The sequence below is a fragment of the Petaurus breviceps genome, unplaced genomic scaffold (genome assembly GCF_028583685.1).
Source record: "Petaurus breviceps papuanus isolate PSGF00001 unplaced genomic scaffold, PetGlider_PUasm1.0 90466, whole genome shotgun sequence".
Classification (NCBI taxonomy): domain Eukaryota; kingdom Metazoa; phylum Chordata; class Mammalia; order Diprotodontia; family Petauridae; genus Petaurus; species Petaurus breviceps.
The window spans coordinates 2,159,589-2,176,926 of record NW_027187260.1 but is presented as its reverse complement, the minus strand read 5'-3'; the positions used below and the strand labels follow the sequence as shown (position 1 = coordinate 2,176,926).

Genomic DNA, 17,338 nt, shown 5'->3' with positions numbered 1-17,338 from the left:
ATGATGATTCTACTCCCTTCACTGTTCTGGGATCCAGGATGGAGAGTGGGGAGGGTCCTCCAAGCCCAGCAAGTTACAGATGGTCCTCCTGGCTCAGAGGCCAGCTCACTCACTATACATTACTCTCAAGCTGCCTTTACCCTGGATCTCTAATCTTGGGCAAATCCTTTTTTCTTCTCCGGACCTTAGCATTCTCATCTAGAAAGCTAGGGAGCCGAGTCCTCGTTTGGGCTAGTGTTTCCCGAACTGTGTCCCAGAGACCCTTAGGATTTCAGGCATTTTGGGTGGGAATCCCATGAAGAAATGTGGATTCTAGTCCCCTATTCCTCTCTAAAATAGACGCATGAAACTACGTATAGATCCTAAGGCATTACTTCATGGCAAAAATCGTCTGCTTTTTCCCTCTGAAATTTCCACCATCTCAGGGGTAGTCTGTACCCCACAACTGGACCTGGAGTGTAATTGGTTGAGTTTCATCAACATGTTTCAATTCCCAATGTGTTCCATGATCCAATTATTGTGGAAGCCCTTGGACTTAATGATCCCTAAGACTCTTCCAGCCCTCTGATTGTGACCCTATGATAAACACAGCAAGAATTTGATTAAACAGACACATGCTTTAGCATAATTTTTTTATAAATGATCAGTTTCAGAGTTAAGGAAGGACAATCCCCACAAATGGGCTTTAAGAACATAGACTTAGAGCTGAAAAGGACTTCAGAAGCCACTGAGTTCAACCCATCCATTTTATAGATGAGAAAGCTGAGGCCCAGATAGTCTAAATGGATTTGAAAGCAGGTCCAAAGACTCCACATCCAGCCTGCTTTTCTAATCTAAAGGACATAGTTTGAGGATTATCCACAGCAGTGCTGCTAAAAGCCTGTGCTGGCTAGGTATTTATTCACTTCCAATCTGTTAGGGCAGCACGGTGGTTGTCATATGTTTAGAATAATGAGGGACTGGAGGAGGCCTGGATACGCTGGTCCCCAAGGGTGGTAGTCACCGCCCATTAACAAAATCCTTTTCAAGCAGCCCAGGGAAATTCTAAGCTATTTATCACTTTGCTTAGCAGAATTGATCTTAAATGGTTATTTTAGGAATATGTAGTAGTCATGGTACATGTTGTGAGAAATTATGATATAGCTTCTTCCCAGGGAGTTTATATTCTTTCTCTTTTGATCCAATTATATCCCCGCATTCAGTTAAAAAGCCCCAGGCAGGCTTCTTTCAATTCTTGGCTGGACTAAACCAAAACAACAGGAATAATCCTGAAATTTTGTCAAGGGTAATTATTAGAACCATTGCTCATGATCCACAGGCAGAGAATGTAGGTGCTTGGAATGGGCAGGACTTGGTTGATGAGGAAAGGGCTCCCCCCCATCTTCCCCCCCCCACCTTTCTTTGTTTCTTAGAAGATAGATTATCTTCAGTAAGCTATCACATTGTTCTTCTTTTTCTCCACTGCCTCAAGAATGAAGTTGATGAAGATGGCATTGACGACAATTTCAGGAAACTGTTTGCTCAGCTGGCAGGGGAGGTAAGTGGTCAGCACCCAGTATATATTGAGTGCCCCCTACATGGAAAGCAATGTTAGGCACCAGGAGGATGTTACAAAGAGAAATTACAACTGATCCTCAAAGAGCTTATACTATGGTGAGGAAAGTAAATACACATGGGAAAAAAACAAAACAGAAGAACAGATTAGGGCTAATAGGTAGAAGTTACTGGCAGGTAGATTACATAAGGAAATTTTTAAAAATGAAAATAACTAGCATTTATTTAAGGTTTGTACTTTATAAATATTATCTCATTTGATCCTTACAACAATCATGAGAGGTAGGTGCTCTTATTATCCCCATTGTAGAGATGAGGAAACTAAAGCAGGCAGCAGTTAAGTGACTTGCCCAGGGTCACATAGCTAGTACTTGTCTGAGGTAGGATTTGAACTCTGAATTTGCAGACTCCAGGTCTGGTGCTCTATCCACAAGCACCACCTAACTGCCTGTCTGTAAAGCAACATAAGGGAGAATTTTATAACAACTTAAAGTTATCTATTAGTGGAATAGGCATGCAAAGTGCAGAGAACATTAACTGTGCACTGCTGATGAACAAGCATTCATTATGAACCAGCTGCTGTGCTAGGAGCTGAATAAAAATGGAAAGATGAGGTAGTTCTTGCTCTTAAGGAATTAATATTCCAATGAGGGTAGAGGGATTATAGCATGTTCACAGATGAATAAATATATAGAGCTGTGAATATGTAGATGAAAATACACACATATATTTATATACACACCTGTGTGTATCATACATATACATGGGCAGTGAGGTGGTGCAGTCGATAAAATACCAGCCCTGGAATCAGGAGGACTTCTCTTTCTGAGTTCAAATCTGGCTTCAGACACTTACTAGCAGGATGATCCTGGGCAAGTCATTTAGCTCTGTTTGCCTCAGTTTCCTCATCTGTAAAAAAATAAGCTGAAGAAGGAAATGCCAGACCACTCTAGTATCTCTGCCAAGAAAACCTAAATGGGGTCATGAAGAGTCAGTCAGACACAACTGAAGGACCATACAACAACATATACACGTATATGTATGTATACATTCTACATATACACAAAGTAAAGTCTGAGGGGAGGGGGACATTAACAACTAAGGAAATCAGGGAAGGTGTCTTGATCTGAACCTTGAAGGGAGCCCTTGGCTCCCAGAGGCAGAGATGAGGAAAAAAAGTACTCTAGCCAGTCCATGGGAACAGAAGGCCTGTGCAAAGACAGAGGTGAGAAACAACATGTTTTTTTTACATGTGTGTATGTATATATATATTTTTTTTTTCTTTTTAAACAAGCCTAATTTGACTGGAACTTAGAGCATATGAACAGAAATAATGGGTAATCTGGAGGAGCAGACTGGAGTCCAAATGTGAATGGCTTTGAACCAAACAGAAAAATTTATATTTGGTCCTAAAAATAACTGGGGGCAACTGAAGCTTTTTGAGCCCCAGGGCAGTGACATGCAGTCAGATGTACAATTTGGTGGCTACTTAAAAGATAGACTGGATAGCAGAGGACTGAAGGCAGAGAGAAAGATTATAAGGCCAAAGTCCAGATAAGAAGAGATATGGGCCTAAATTAGGGCGGTTGTGGGTTGTGGTGTGAGTAAAGAGGACAGATCATACGTAAGAGATGTTGCAGAGGTAGAACAGATAACGTTTAGCACCTGATTGGATGTGGCAGCGTTGGCGGGGAGGTCCAGAGAAGAGTAAAAACGATATAATAATAAAGGCTATAACTCCTAAGTTATGAACTTGGGTTACTTAGATAGGTGTTGGTATCCTCAAAAGAAACAGGATTTGAGTCTCTATTCAAATATTCATTAGCAGAGATTGTAATTAAAGCACTTAATGTTTTTTATCATCAGATTTCCCAAGAAAACTGGGATAATATTATAGGAGTGTGTGGAAAAAATTGCTTTGGGGGCAGCTAGGTGACATCAGTCCCGGAGTCAGGAGGACCCGAGTTCAGTTCCGACCTCAGACACTTAACACCCACACAAAAATACTATCTGTGTAACCTTGGGCAAGTTACTTAACCCGAATTGCCTTCCAAAAAGCAAAAAGAAAAAAAAAGAGAAAAATTGCGTTGAAAACTTTAAAGCAGCTATGCAAATATAAGCAATTCTTAGTGAGTTTTATTTCCTTTTAAAAAAAACTTTATTGATATATTTTGCTTTTATATCACCATTTTCAAATATATGATACCTGTGATACCCCATCCTTTATGCAGCTAGCTATTCTTCATTAAAAAAAGAAGGGGGCAGAGGGGAAGGAGGGATGGATGAGGGAGGAAAGAAGGGAGGGAGGGATGGATGAGAGAGGGAGGAAGAAAGAGAGGGAGAGGGAGAGAGAGAGAGAGAGAGGAGAGAGAGAGAGAGCAGACAATTCAGCAAAACCTGCACATCAATCATTTCTTACACTCTAGACAGTTTTCCACAACCCTCCCACTTCTGCAAAGGAGGTACATTTTTTTCAACTCTTCATTGGAAACAAACTTGGTCATTATAGTGAAACAGAGCATTTTGTTTTCTGATCTATTTACATTACAGTAGTCCTTAGACATATTGTTTTCCTTGTTCTGCTTACTTCATTCTGCCTCAGTTCCTAGAAGTCTCCCCACTGAACAGTGTTGTTTTAAAATTTATTTTTAGCATTCAGTTTTTAAAATTTTGAGTCCCAGATTCTTTTCTTTCTTCCAGTCCCTCCCCCACCTGTCGAGAAGGCAAATAATATGATATCCATTATACATGTGAAGTCATGCAAGACATATTTCCATATTAAGCATGCTGAGCAGTGTTTTAAAAGAAGAGGGATTCATTCCAAAAGAATGAGAAGGATGTGCCAAGTGGGCATAGAAATGGGAATAGACAAGACATGAGAGGCAGCAGCCCTGGACAGAGGGAGAGAATCCTTAGTGAAGAGCAATGAATGGGAATGAAAAGGGTAGACAAGGACATTGAAGACACTAATGAGAAATTTGAACTTGGTCCAGTTAACGGTAAAGCTGGTACTTTAGGTGTGCGAGCAAGAGAGTAAAATGAGGGGGGGAGTGGGAATCAATCAGCAAAACTAACAAAACCAGCATTTGAGCTAGAAGTGATCAGGAAAAGCTTGACTGACTAAATCCTGATTGGGACTGTTCGGTTCCTTGTGCTGTTTGCCAAAGCCCTCCTGTACCAGAACCATCTCACACTGCACCTTCATTAAGAACCAAACATTCAGGAAAGTGAGATGTTGTCTGGGTGCCTGGCATCAAGGTCAGATGATGCTTCTTGCAGTATCTGGTTGAGTCTCTCATTTTTTCTTCTTTCTATAGCTGGGTTTCAGCCCTGTGATTACTCTGATTTTGGGTAGAAACTGACATGTGTCATATGTTTTTGTGTATTGTATGTTTCCATAGGATGCAGAGATTTCTGCCTTTGAGCTGCAGACTATCTTGAGAAGAGTTCTAGCAAAACGTAAGTATCTCTTCCAGTTCCCCCAACCCTATTCTTCTCCTTTAGGGGTATAAGGGAAAAGTAGAGTAACACCCCCCCCCCCGGTCTACATTATTATTGGTGGCAGCCCTCTCTTGGTAGAATAAAAAGCTGAGATAACTCCTGGTGCCTGCCAGAAGCCCTGGTCAGTAATTCAAAGCTCTATTTAAAAAGGAAATTACTAAAAAAGAGAGAATCCACTGATGGGCCAGAGGGAAAAGGAAAATTGATTATATGATACAAATGCTGGTGGCCAAAGGATTTTTTATAAATCTCCATTTCATACATGATCATTTGATAGATAGCTATAGACCCTGTGGACCATACTGTCCGTGGGATTTTCCTGGCAGAGATACTGGAATGGTTTGCCATTTTCTTCTCCAGTGGATTAAGACAAATAGAAGTTAAATGACTTGCCCAGGGTCACACAGCTATAAAATGTCTGAGGTCATATATGAACTCAGGTCTTCCTGACTCCAGACTCAGCACTCTATCCACTGAACCACCTAGCTGCCTCTATATCAGTTTCAAGGATCCCATAAAAGCAAAGAGATAAAAGGTTCATCTGGTCCCATATGAACTAAAGAAATGTAAGACTTACAGCTTACACAGCCCAACTAGGAACACCCATGTATGGTAGGGAGGAAGGTTTAAAATGACTTTAACATGGCTAAAGTTTAGATGTCCCCAGATCCAGACACACACAATCTCAAGCAGTGGTGAAGCCAACTCAACAAGGCTTCCCTGCCATATGGGAAATGAGGTGGTGTTTACCCAAAGGCCACCAGGCACAGTGAGGTCATGGTAGTGTCTCAGATGTGTGGTGATCACGGGTCCGTGAAGACCAAGAGCCTCATTGTTAATTCACAGATGGATGGACAAAAGGGGAATGAAGGGGGGGGGAAACCTCCTTTCTGCTACAGAGTATTAATTACCCCACATGTGTCAAGCTCAGCATACTCTTCCCCGTCCTGACTGGTGACGCCAAGGTCCTGGCCATGGGCCCATCCCCTCTTTATGCTACCACCTTCCAGCCTACACATACATACACACACATACTTTCACACACTCTCTCTCTCCCATCCATGTAGCCCTTTAAAGACCTAACACATTTCCCTAGAAATGAGGCTCTGGAAAAGCCATACTCAGACTATAAATAGGCCCATATCAAGGTCCCCTATTTCTAAGGTCATACGTAACCAAAATGGCAGCTCCAAGGAAACTCTCTGCCTGAGAAAACTGCATATGTTCTCAGCATGGTGAATACACTTATTTGGAGACTTTTTGTGTTTTTTTATCTTAATAAAAAAACCAGAAGGAAAATGCACTTTCCTGTGGTTTTTTTTTAGACAGTCCTACATGGAATGCATAGAGTCATGCTTTACTAGAATCATGTCATAGAGGTTGAGCTGAAAGAGACTACTGAGATTATCAAATCTAACTCCCTCCCTTTACAGATGAGAAAACTGAGACACAGACCAATTAAGAGACTTATCCAGTGTCACACAGCTAATAAGTACTATTCAAAAATTTCAACTATTTTTATTAGTATTGGTTGGTTTCTAGCCTAGCTATTTCCTTATTTTTGAGGGCATAGCCTAATTGAAAACACATCTCTGCTCCCTCCCACCCATATCTCACATCCACAAAGGTCACTCTCTGGGCCTTAATACCATATAAATAGTCTAACTACTTCTTATTCCTTTATTTAAAAAAATTATTTAGTGCATCTTTCCCCTTGGCCTTTGCTAGACACCATACAGAACAAAGCAGGGTCCTGTAGTACACTCATTTGCCCTCCAGGAGTTCATACTCAAAATACCAAATATGCTCCTTCTGTGTCCTCTAGGTCCAGATATCAAGTCGGATGGCTTCAGCATCGAGACTTGCAAGATCATGGTTGACATGCTGGATGTATCCTTAAACATGTTCTAGGAAACTCAAAACCAGGGATTTGTACAGATGCTGCCTTGTGGCTGAAGAAATGGCATAAAATCACTGAGACTGGATGTTTATCTGTGAGCTTGGGTGTGGAGAGGTCATGAAAGAAATTAGTTAACTCCTAATGTTAAAATTAAAAAAACGAAAAAATCAAGAAGGCAATAAGCAACACCACTTCTAGAAAGGAGTGGGGAGGGGAAAGGAGAGTGGAATTTGAAAGGTGATTAGAGATGCTGCAGGCTCTCCAGCATGTCTGAGAAGTAAGACCTGGGTCCCCTGCCTCAATCATGGGCAGACATGGCTTCTCTTTGGAGAGATATCACCTCAACAAGAGACATATGGGATCAGGAAGAAAAAAAAAGCATGTCCACTCCCTCTAAGGACACATGGGTTATCCAAACCATTCCCATGTGTCCATCTTGCATTTTATTCAGACTGTTTCCTGAGTGTTTGTGTTTCTACTATTTACTGAATCTCAGGAAACTATCAGAGCTAACCCAAACCTGAACAAAAATTCCCTGTATGGCAGACCTGACTAGTGGCCATCCAGCCTTTGCTTGAAGTCCTCTATGGAGAGGGAACCTACTATCTCTTTAGGCAGTCCATTCCACATCGGAATAGCTCTGATTGTTAGGAAACAGCCTAAATCTAGCCTGCACTCTTTTCCACCCCTTGCTTCTCACTCTGCCTTCTCTGGCCAAGCAGAATGAGTCTAATCCCTCTTCCATAGGACAGCCCTTCAAATACTTAAAGACTAATATCATGTTGGCCTCCCCCAAAGGTCCTCTAACAGATTCAGAGCTAAACATCCCCAGTTCTTTTTAACCAGTTCCCATATGCCCTTTGCCATCCTGCTTGTCATTCTCTGGACAGTCTTAATAATGTCTTTCTTAAAATGTAGAACTGTTTTGGTCTACCCAGAGCAAAGTACATAGGGACTAATATCTCCCAAGACCTGGAGGCAGTCCCTTTTTTTTGCCTTTTTTTTTTTGGAGGGCAATTGGGGTTAAGTAACTTGCCCAAGGTTACATGGCTATTTTTTTTGTGTTAAGTGTCTGAGGCCAGAACCAAACTCGGGTCCTCCTTACTCATTGTGCCACCTAGCTGCCCTGGCAGTCCCTCTCTTAATGGAACCTAAGATTGAATTAAATCTTAAGGTCACCATATCAAATTGTTAATTTAGTCAATCTGATGCAGTAAACATTTTTTGACCTCACAATCCATTAAAATCCCTAGATCTTCTACCAATGAAAGGCTGCCTAAACATGCCTTTACTAGCTTATACTTATGAAGTTAGTTTTTTTTAATCTTACACTAACTCCTGTTAAATTCCATCTTCTTGGATTTGACCTGGCATTCTAGATTGTCAAGATCTTTTTGGTTCCTGTCTTTCCTCCCAGATTTATAACATCTCCAGATTTGATAAGCATGCCCTCTCTGCTGAGGGCAAGTTACTGTTAAAATATTAAATGGTACAGTACCAAGGACAGATCCCCTATGGCAGCTCTGGAAAGACCAGTATTCAAGTTGTTGCTGTCAAATCGTGAATGCCTACTCTTGGGATCTTAATAGTCAACAAGGTTTTGAATCCATCTACCTATAACTATTGTCTAGTTTAGGGCTTCTTTGCATTGCATGGCATGACAGGATGCACAGTACAAAGTGCATATGCTTTGTGTTCAGAGGCAAGGCTGACGTGAAGTTGTGTGATACAACACAGGCAAGCACTGCCAGAAGTAACTGGGATTATGTTTTTGATTTTTAATCACTTTTTGGGAGTCAAGACCCACAGTAAGAAGTGTTGATCTAGCCCACATTTCTCTCTTGTACACAAGACTAGCATGATATATTTTGTCAAAAGCTTTGTTTAAATCTAAGTAAATTATATTGATAGCATTCCTCTTAGCTACCAGCCTAATAACCCTGACAAAATATCCCCTAAGCCAACTTTTTTCAAAAGTGAACCCATTGATCCTGTGGTCTAAATGTTTCCTTTTCAAAAAGTTTCTGGATGATAGAGTTCCTCCTGCTATAATTATTTCTAGTTTATTTCCCACATTCACTTCTACCAGACTTTTACCTGGCACTTGGTTAAGCCAAGGAAAAGTAGCACCTTGGCCACTTTTCTTCATGGTCTCTAATGGCTAGTGAGAAGAAGAAATTTCCCCAACTTATACAAAGTCCCATTGCAGAACACCCATTGCTCATTGGCTGGTAAATCCCTTTACGAAAGGCCTAGCACAGGACATCAAGAAAAATCCATGGTAAAACATCAGCACATCACTGAGTGGTAGAAGGGATGGTAACATCAGAAGGGCAACCCAGTCTCCTTAAGGAAAAAAATTTCACATTGTACAAAGATCTTTCCTGAACAAAAGGCAGGCTGATGGGAGTGGCAAACTTGGCCTCAAGGAGTTCTACCTTCTCTGGTCAAAAATACAAAAATACCAGGTATGATTCCAGGTACAGTGGGTGGGAAGTTGGGAGATCGCTCCACTACATAAGGATACTCTCAGTGAGATGGTTTAATGCTTTAAAATTTGGGAGCATGCATTTTATAAACTTTTTTAAAAATTATATTTATATTGAAAGGAAAAATTGGGGGCACATATGTATCTCTGTGCATACATAATTTTAGAAAACAAAGCACTTTTTTGGGGGGGAGGTCAGAGCATTGTCTTATGGCTTGATTTCCCCTATAGTAGGGAAAAGGCTGGGAGGAGGACAGAATTGACCACTATGATCATAGTCACAAAAATATCAGAAATTTTCTTGGTTAAGTCTTTTCTGTGCTTCATTCGTGGACCTCTACTATGAACATAAACATTTAGAAGCAATTCAGAAATGCCACCCAATTTGCTTTACTTGATGCTACTTGGTTGTTTTGGGGGTGGGGTAGTAGTTATAGAAAGGAGAGTTTAACAATAGTGATATCATCAGGTACAGGGTATTCCCAAGTGATGAAACTCCCTCTACCAGTGAAGGTCAGTCCTTTCTCTGCAGTTCAGTCTTAGAGAGGGAGGGGGAAAAGAACATCAATGAAACATTTTAAAAATGCAGAAGGAAGTTCAGGAAGAAATAGATGAGCAGCACAGTTTGGGAATATGTTAAATTTATTATGTATTAAAAAAAAGTTTGTACCTAGTAGAGATTGTCAATGTCATACAAATAAACCCGAAATTTAAAAAGCAATGCACCCTGAAATGACTGCTCAATATTTTGCCAATTTGGCATTTAGAACTTGCAGAGAGAAGAGAGTTAGCATAATTTGGCTCAGCGATAATGCACTGTTGTCAAATGACCTCCTGACTGGTTGATAAAGAATGGCCAGTTTAGTTCAACGAGCTATTAAGGATCTACTCTGTGTAAGAACAGAGCTAGGGCCAGAAGCAGGGCCCTGTTGTCAGGAAGATTATCATCTGAATTAAACATATGCATAAGGAACAGAGTGTGATGGATGTGAAGAAAGGTCCAGGCAAAGTAGTGAGCAAAGTCTGAGGAGACAAAAATAACTCTTCCCCAGGGAGTCAGGGAAGGTATCACAAAGGAGCTAGAACCTGTGTTGAGACTTGATAAAGTAAAGACTTTGAAGTAATTGGGACTCAGAGAGTTCTTTCCAGAAAGGGGTTGGGGATGGAAGAGGGAGGGGAAAGGGTGAAGTAAGAAATGGTGGCAAATTATAATATAAAACTACTGAGTATCTGATTACTAAAAACCATAGGTCCCAAAGCCTAAGATTTTTAACTTTCTTGGGTCAGCAGAACATAGTGAGCTTCATACTTAGAGGGAAACACACATAGACCCAGCTGGAGTGGATGGCTGCAAAATTCACTTTTCTCAGACAACTAAATCAGAAAACCAATTGATTCCCCTAAGATTATTGATAGTATTAAGTTAAAGGGGAAAAAAAAACTTCCTGCTTTACATGGAAGATTAAATGTGCTTTAAAAAGTCAAGTCCTTCATGTCTACTTTGCTTGTTCCAGAAAATTTACAAGGAGATGGATGTTGATAGATCCGGCACCATGAATGCCTATGAGATGCGTAAAGCATTAGAAGAAGCAGGTAACATATCCCAATAACTTTCACTTCAGAATCACTGCACATCATCTTCCTTTAATGAAAATCTCATAAACTGCCCCCCAGAATAAAGTAGCCATGACATCTTTTTTTCCACCACTTTCAAAAGAATAACTGGCAAAATGTGACTTGGTACAGAATCTTCCCCCTCCTAGTTCTCTTTCTGAATTTAAAACTCTGAGAAAACTCTAGCGGTCTAAGCCATTTTAAATGATAATTTTAAAAAATTCAGAGGCCTGTGTTATTTAGAGCAACTCCAATTAGGGTTATGTAGAACAGGGTGGTAATAGTCCTGCTGTACTCTGACCTATTCAGACTACACCACACAATGACAGAAAGAACCTAAGAGGTCACTGAGGCCAGCTTCATCTGTGAATCCCTCTACCACAGCAGGAACGGTGGGTTCCATTCTGGGCAGGCATAATTTTTAGAAAGGACTTTGATAAGCTCTAATATATCTAGAAGTGGGTGAGGAAACTAAAGGAACTGAGAATGTTTAGCCTAGAGAAGATGTAGAAGGGAGATTAAGTGTGTTTTGCTTGGGTCTGAGGACAGAACTAGAAGCAATGGGTAGAAAGGAGAGAAAGGCAGATTTCAGCTCAGTATAAAAGGGGACACTGTAAAAATTAAGGCTGTCCCCAAAACAGGATGGGCTGACTCCTAAAGTCATAATAGCATTTATATAGCTTTTTTAAAATTTTGAAAGCACTTTATTAAGTCATTTGATCATTACACTAGCCCCATTATTATTATCCATGTTACAGAGGAGGAAACTGAGGCATTTGCCCAGGGTGACACAGCTAGTTAAGTGTATTGGCAGGGCTTGAGCTCAGTTCTTCCTGACTCCTAGTCTTGTGCTCTACCCACTCAGCTACCTAAGTAGCACGACTAGTACGTTCTCCTCTATCACTGGAGATCTCTTACTAGAGTCTTGCTTGGGATGTTGTAGAAGGAAGTGAGGCTTCAGGTAAGGATTATACTAGGTAATCTCTGACATCGCTTACAGTTCTAAATTTCTTGACTCTAGGCCTTTAGTCCTGTTGTCACTGAGAGAAAACAAATGCAGTGAAGGAGACTGGAAAAATTTCATGGCAAAAATGTATGATCACACGGGGTCTCAAAGTAGAAAAGAATAGGTGTTCTGTAAGAATCTAGTAATGAGAATGATTCTAAAGATGAAAAAAGCTGTTATGGAAACAGAATTTTTAAAACATAGCTAAAAATATGGAACATGGAAAGATTATGGAGATGGGAATAATGATGGGAACAGAGGAGTTAGGTTTGAATTAAACGAAAGAAACAGACAGGAAGTAGGACAAAGAACCAGGAAGGAACTGAGTCCCAGAAAAGCAGTTTGGAAACCAAAGAAACAGCAGCTGACATGGCTTCTGAAAACTGGAACTGCTTTCAAAGAGCCAAAGCCCCCAGGAAAAATAACCCTGCATTCAGGAGAAAATCACAGACCCCAGCGTTCATTTGTCACCACATCACATGTACTGCCACCAAGTAAACATTATGTGGGATCCCCCTGAACACCAGATTACAGAAAACCTAAGACAAATCCTTGTTTGTTATAATCTTAGGTTTCAAGCTACCCTATCAGCTCCATCAGGTCATCGTAGCTCGGTTTGCAGATGATGAGCTCATCATTGACTTTGATAACTTCGTTCGGTGCTTAGTTCGACTGGAAACACTGTTCAGTAAGTGGGCATTTGGGGTGAAAGATCCATTTGGTTCTCTTAGCATCAGAAGGAGACTGTCCTTCAGTTAATGAAAGCATCTGAGCCAAACAAATGTCTGCCCAGTAATATGAGGGCGACATACCTTCCTCAATTTAGACACAGGAAAAAAAAAAAAGGTGCTTTGTCAACAAAATCATCACTAAGACTTGGTGGTTTTGAACTAGGTACAAAGGGGAAATTACCCATATTTCAACCTCTTTACTCATATCCTTTTTCTCCTCTTCCTTTACAGAGGTATTCAAGCAGTTGGACCCAGAGAACACCGGAACAATAGAACTCAATCTTACCAGTGTAAGTCAGTAGCTGGCAAGGTTTATTACCAACATCTCACTCCTCAGAAGGAGACACAGAGACCCAGGACTTCTTGACCTGCCTTTTAAAGCTCCAAAATAGGATGGACCTCGAAAATAATTACCGCTTTAATTATGGTTCCAAGTTTCCACAGTGCACTTTTATTTAGAGGTGTGGAACAACCAATCATTGGTTCCTCATTCCAAGAAGTATATCAAAGGGCTTTTAGCTTAAGTATAGACCAAGCCTGAAAGGATGCTTTTGTCTTTTTTGGTGGGTAAAGAAAGGCAATACTGATTAATATATAGTAGATGGTTCTTTTTTTCAGTATTATGAATGCCTTGTAGAAGATTGACTTCCACCTCAGATGATATTTTCAAAAACATGCTACCTCTGAAGACACTGGCTGATTTAAATAAGCACCTGTGCCCAGCATGCAGCCCTTCCAACTCTGAGCATTTCCTGCTTTTGCCCATCAATCTCCCTGTCCCTGATACTGGCTCATTATTCACTGTCATCTTCTCTTCCTACTGTGATTTTTCTCCCTTCTTTCTCATTTGTGAAGACAGCACCTTAGGGTCAAATTTCATGTTAAGCAAGTTTTTTTGATGGTTTTTTTTCCCTCCCTTCGCCTCCATCCTTTCATCCATCTAGAATAAAGCTAAATAGCAAAAGACAGGTTTTTAAGATACAGAACAATACTTAGGTGCCTGAAGCTCCAACAGTGGCCTACACTGAAATCATAGGCAATGCAAATTAAATGTGTTTTCTAGGATGCCTGCTACATCAGCCTGACAATAAGCAAAGCACACAATTGTCCATTTTCATTTTATCAAGGCTAAGAAGAGTAAGGGAGAGCTGAAGCTGCGTCCTTTCTCATTAACACCTTGGCTCCAGTTTGAATCTGTCACAACTACTCAATTCTGATTTCTCATCAGGGACTGAGGAAACGGAGCTTGCTCTTCACAGAAATGATGGGAGCACTGGGTGGAATGGCAGAGTAGTTTCATCCTCACACTTGAGAGGAGAGTGATGGGGGTGACTCATTTAATGGACTGACAATTTTCATAGGACACTGGACAGCTGGATAAGGTTTCAACTTTTAACAGCTTAGTGTGTGTGTGTGTGTGTATACATACACATACATATAGGTGGACACACATATATGCCCCTCCCCTTCTGTTGTATTATGGGGAAATAACTTGGTCAACAAAGTACACACTTTAAAACTGCTCATAATTGAACATTTACATTCTTGGTGCCACATGAAACCTAGGAAACAGCCCCTGCCCTTAAAAGATTGCAATCGAAAATAGTCACCATATAACTGAAGCTTAAAACATGGCATGAGAACTGCACCCATATCATCCTTATTTATCAGGATCCCATTCCTCCTGAACTTCCCCTACCTGTCAATTTTCACTGTTATTTTGTTTTAGTTAACTTGTCTGCCTACCCAGTACTTTCCCACCCTGCCTCTCCCAAGTGTCATGAAAACGTCCCACACCGTGGCTTTCCCCTCCTCATCCTTCAGTTTCCCACACTCAAATGTTTCCAAGTATGAGGAATGCTCATCCGAATCTCCCTTCAGGGGATACTTTATTTTCAGATAAACTTTTTTTGTGATCTCTTTGAGCCCCAAGCAAGTGAAAATGCTAGGCTACATGGATCTATATAAGTCAATCAACAAGGATTTATTATAAAGTGTCTACTATGTGCCATGCACTGGAGATACAAGTACAAAAATAGCAAAAAAAATCAACTTGGAAGGAGCCAACATTCCGAGGGGTGGGGGGAACAAGCATATATAAAAATATATATGCTTAGCACAGTGCCTGGCATAATATAGGCACTTAGTAAATATTTATTAACTGACTATACAGCCTAAATATAACTAATAAATACAAGCATATGCAAAGTAGTCAAATACAAGGCACTTTTTTCAACTAACAAGCATTTATTTTCCCTTCCTTAAGCTTCTCATCTCCCACAAAAAAAAAATTGCCTTGTAACAAATGTGCAGAAGCAAACCAACTCCCAATATTAGTCAAATTTAAAAAAAAAGGTTTCTCTGCATCTTGAGTCTATCCCCTCTCTTCCAGGAAGGAGGCAGTCCATTTAGCATCAGTTGTTCTGAAGCATGGTTGGTCACTGCATGATCAGAATCCTTGAGTCTTTCAAAATTATTCATTTTTACAGTGTTGATGTTACTATGATAGACACTGTAATAGTTCTGCCCGCTTCACTCTGCAGCTTATGAGAATCAGAGAATTCTCTGAATCATGGAGAAGTAGGGAGGAGGTCCATTTCAGGACTGGAGGATGGCCAAGGCAGAGACAAGTAAACAGGAAGATTCTTGGCAGTGATTGATAACCAGTTTTAAATAATGTGTAGACTTACTTAAGCCAAGAATTTAGGTCTTTTAAGTGGGTATGTGGTCTAAAATATTCAATGATATACTTTTAGCCCAAAAATAAATCTATTATGTACACAATTTTCTGATATACAACTGTTATTTAGAAGCTAACTAGAATACTATAAAGTGTTTAACATGTAACCCTGACCTGAAAGTGGGTCATTAAATTTTTTTTTCCCATCCTCTCTTACAGTGGCTGTGTTTTTCGGTCCTTTGATGTAATAACCAACCCTACTGAAGACTTCTCAAGAAATTACAGTCACCTGAAGACTAATCTTCCATAAAAGAAACACTATGTCCTAATTTTGATCTGCACCTTGAGTTTATGAATAGCAACTGCTTGAGCTGATGATTAGGACTGACAAAAAGTAGTACTGTCTTAAGTATTTGAGAGATCAAAATTTCCGGATCCCCAGAGCAAGAAATCTGTAGCCTCATTACATTATATGCAAAAAGTGTAGTTTAGCTCTTTGCAACCTCAATGAAAGCTTTAATTTTCTAAATAGGACATACTTTTTTTTTACATACTTACATATGTGTAATAATATTAAGTCAAGAAAAATGCAGAAAGAAACCCAATACCTCTGCAAACATGAGGCTATTTTTAAAGAAATCAACCCCTCACTGTGAATAAAGTATTTACATTTGCAAATTTAGCTGAGATCCCAGAAGTGACAATGAGGTCATTTAAACAAGGTGGAAAATATAATACACATCAGAAAGTCCATGTGATAAAAAGGAAAGAGAACTGGATTTGATGTCAGAATACCTGGATTCATATCTACTTCCTACCTAATGTCACCTTGGCAAATCACTTAACTCTCTGGGTCTCAGTTCCATATCTGTAAAACGAAGGGGTTGGATGAGATTGCATCAAAAGTCCCTTCCTCTAAATCCCATGAAATTAATAACCTGACTTAAGACATTTAAAGATTTGAAAAGAGAAAGAGGCAGTATAGGTAATGGAAAAGGCACTGGATCCTTGGAATCAAAGGATCTGGTTTAAGTCCTGGCAATTCCAAGGACTGACCTTGAACAAGTCAATTTTTCTAGGCCTTGGTTTCCTCATCTGTAAAATGAGGGTATTGGCCTGGGTGATATGCAATGTCACTAATGGCTCTGAATCCTATGATTTTGCTTCTTATCCTTCAAGTCCTTTCGGTTAAGCAATCCTGAAAATGGAAAATCATTGTCTTTAACCCTAAGAAGTACTAGAGCAGAAGAATCTGGTCTTCTTAATTATCATATAGACTGAAGTATTTAGGTATTTTATACTAATTAACTGCAGCTCTGGACCAGTCAGAAGACTATGCACCAAAGCCAGACTATCATGTTTTTAAATTGTTGACAAATACAAAGGACATATCAGGTTGCTTGCTGGTTTGATACTTTGGCAACTATTGACTTTAAGAATTCAGCTGGCTTGTTTGCGCAGGCAAGGCCAATAGCTGTTCATCAGGAAATACTTCCAGATTATTTCCTAACTTTATCATCCAATAAATATAAGCAATATTACCACAACAGAAAACTGTCCTGTTTTTCTTCCTTTCAAATAAGTATGATTGATTAGAATAAAGAAATTATAGCAGGGGGTACCAATGGGAACAGGTCAAAAGCATGTATGGTTGTTTTAGCTCTGTTCTTGCCACCCAATACAATGATCTTTGCACATCCATGCATGAACAAAAGAAACAACACTGAACTACACAGTACTGATGAATGATCTAATTATAAAGAGCAGCTCTGATTTCTGTAGCTTATTTTTCTCTTCTCAAGAAGTTTGGATGTGAGGGCTCCTTGGAAAAGAGACATACCTTGCTTTACCTAGAAGCTATATT

The 17,338-nt window shown here is 40.0% G+C and overlaps 1 protein-coding gene across 1 annotated transcript in view; it reads left to right on the top strand.

Annotated features, from left to right (window-relative positions):
• The window catches only part of CAPN2 (calpain 2), a 102,511-nt gene extending 85,483 nt beyond the window's left edge, over positions 1–17,028 (top strand). The window contains exons 14-21 of the mRNA XM_069062604.1: positions 1,472–1,537; positions 4,956–5,013; positions 6,881–6,945; positions 9,355–9,423; positions 10,958–11,036; positions 12,635–12,751; positions 13,026–13,084; positions 15,694–17,028. Coding sequence (XP_068918705.1) covers positions 1,472–1,537; positions 4,956–5,013; positions 6,881–6,945; positions 9,355–9,423; positions 10,958–11,036; positions 12,635–12,751; positions 13,026–13,084; positions 15,694–15,717 — 537 coding nt within the window. The 3' untranslated portion in view covers positions 15,718–17,028. The remainder of the gene's footprint in view (positions 1–1,471; positions 1,538–4,955; positions 5,014–6,880; positions 6,946–9,354; positions 9,424–10,957; positions 11,037–12,634; positions 12,752–13,025; positions 13,085–15,693) is intronic.
• Positions 17,029–17,338: the final 310 nt, after the last annotated feature.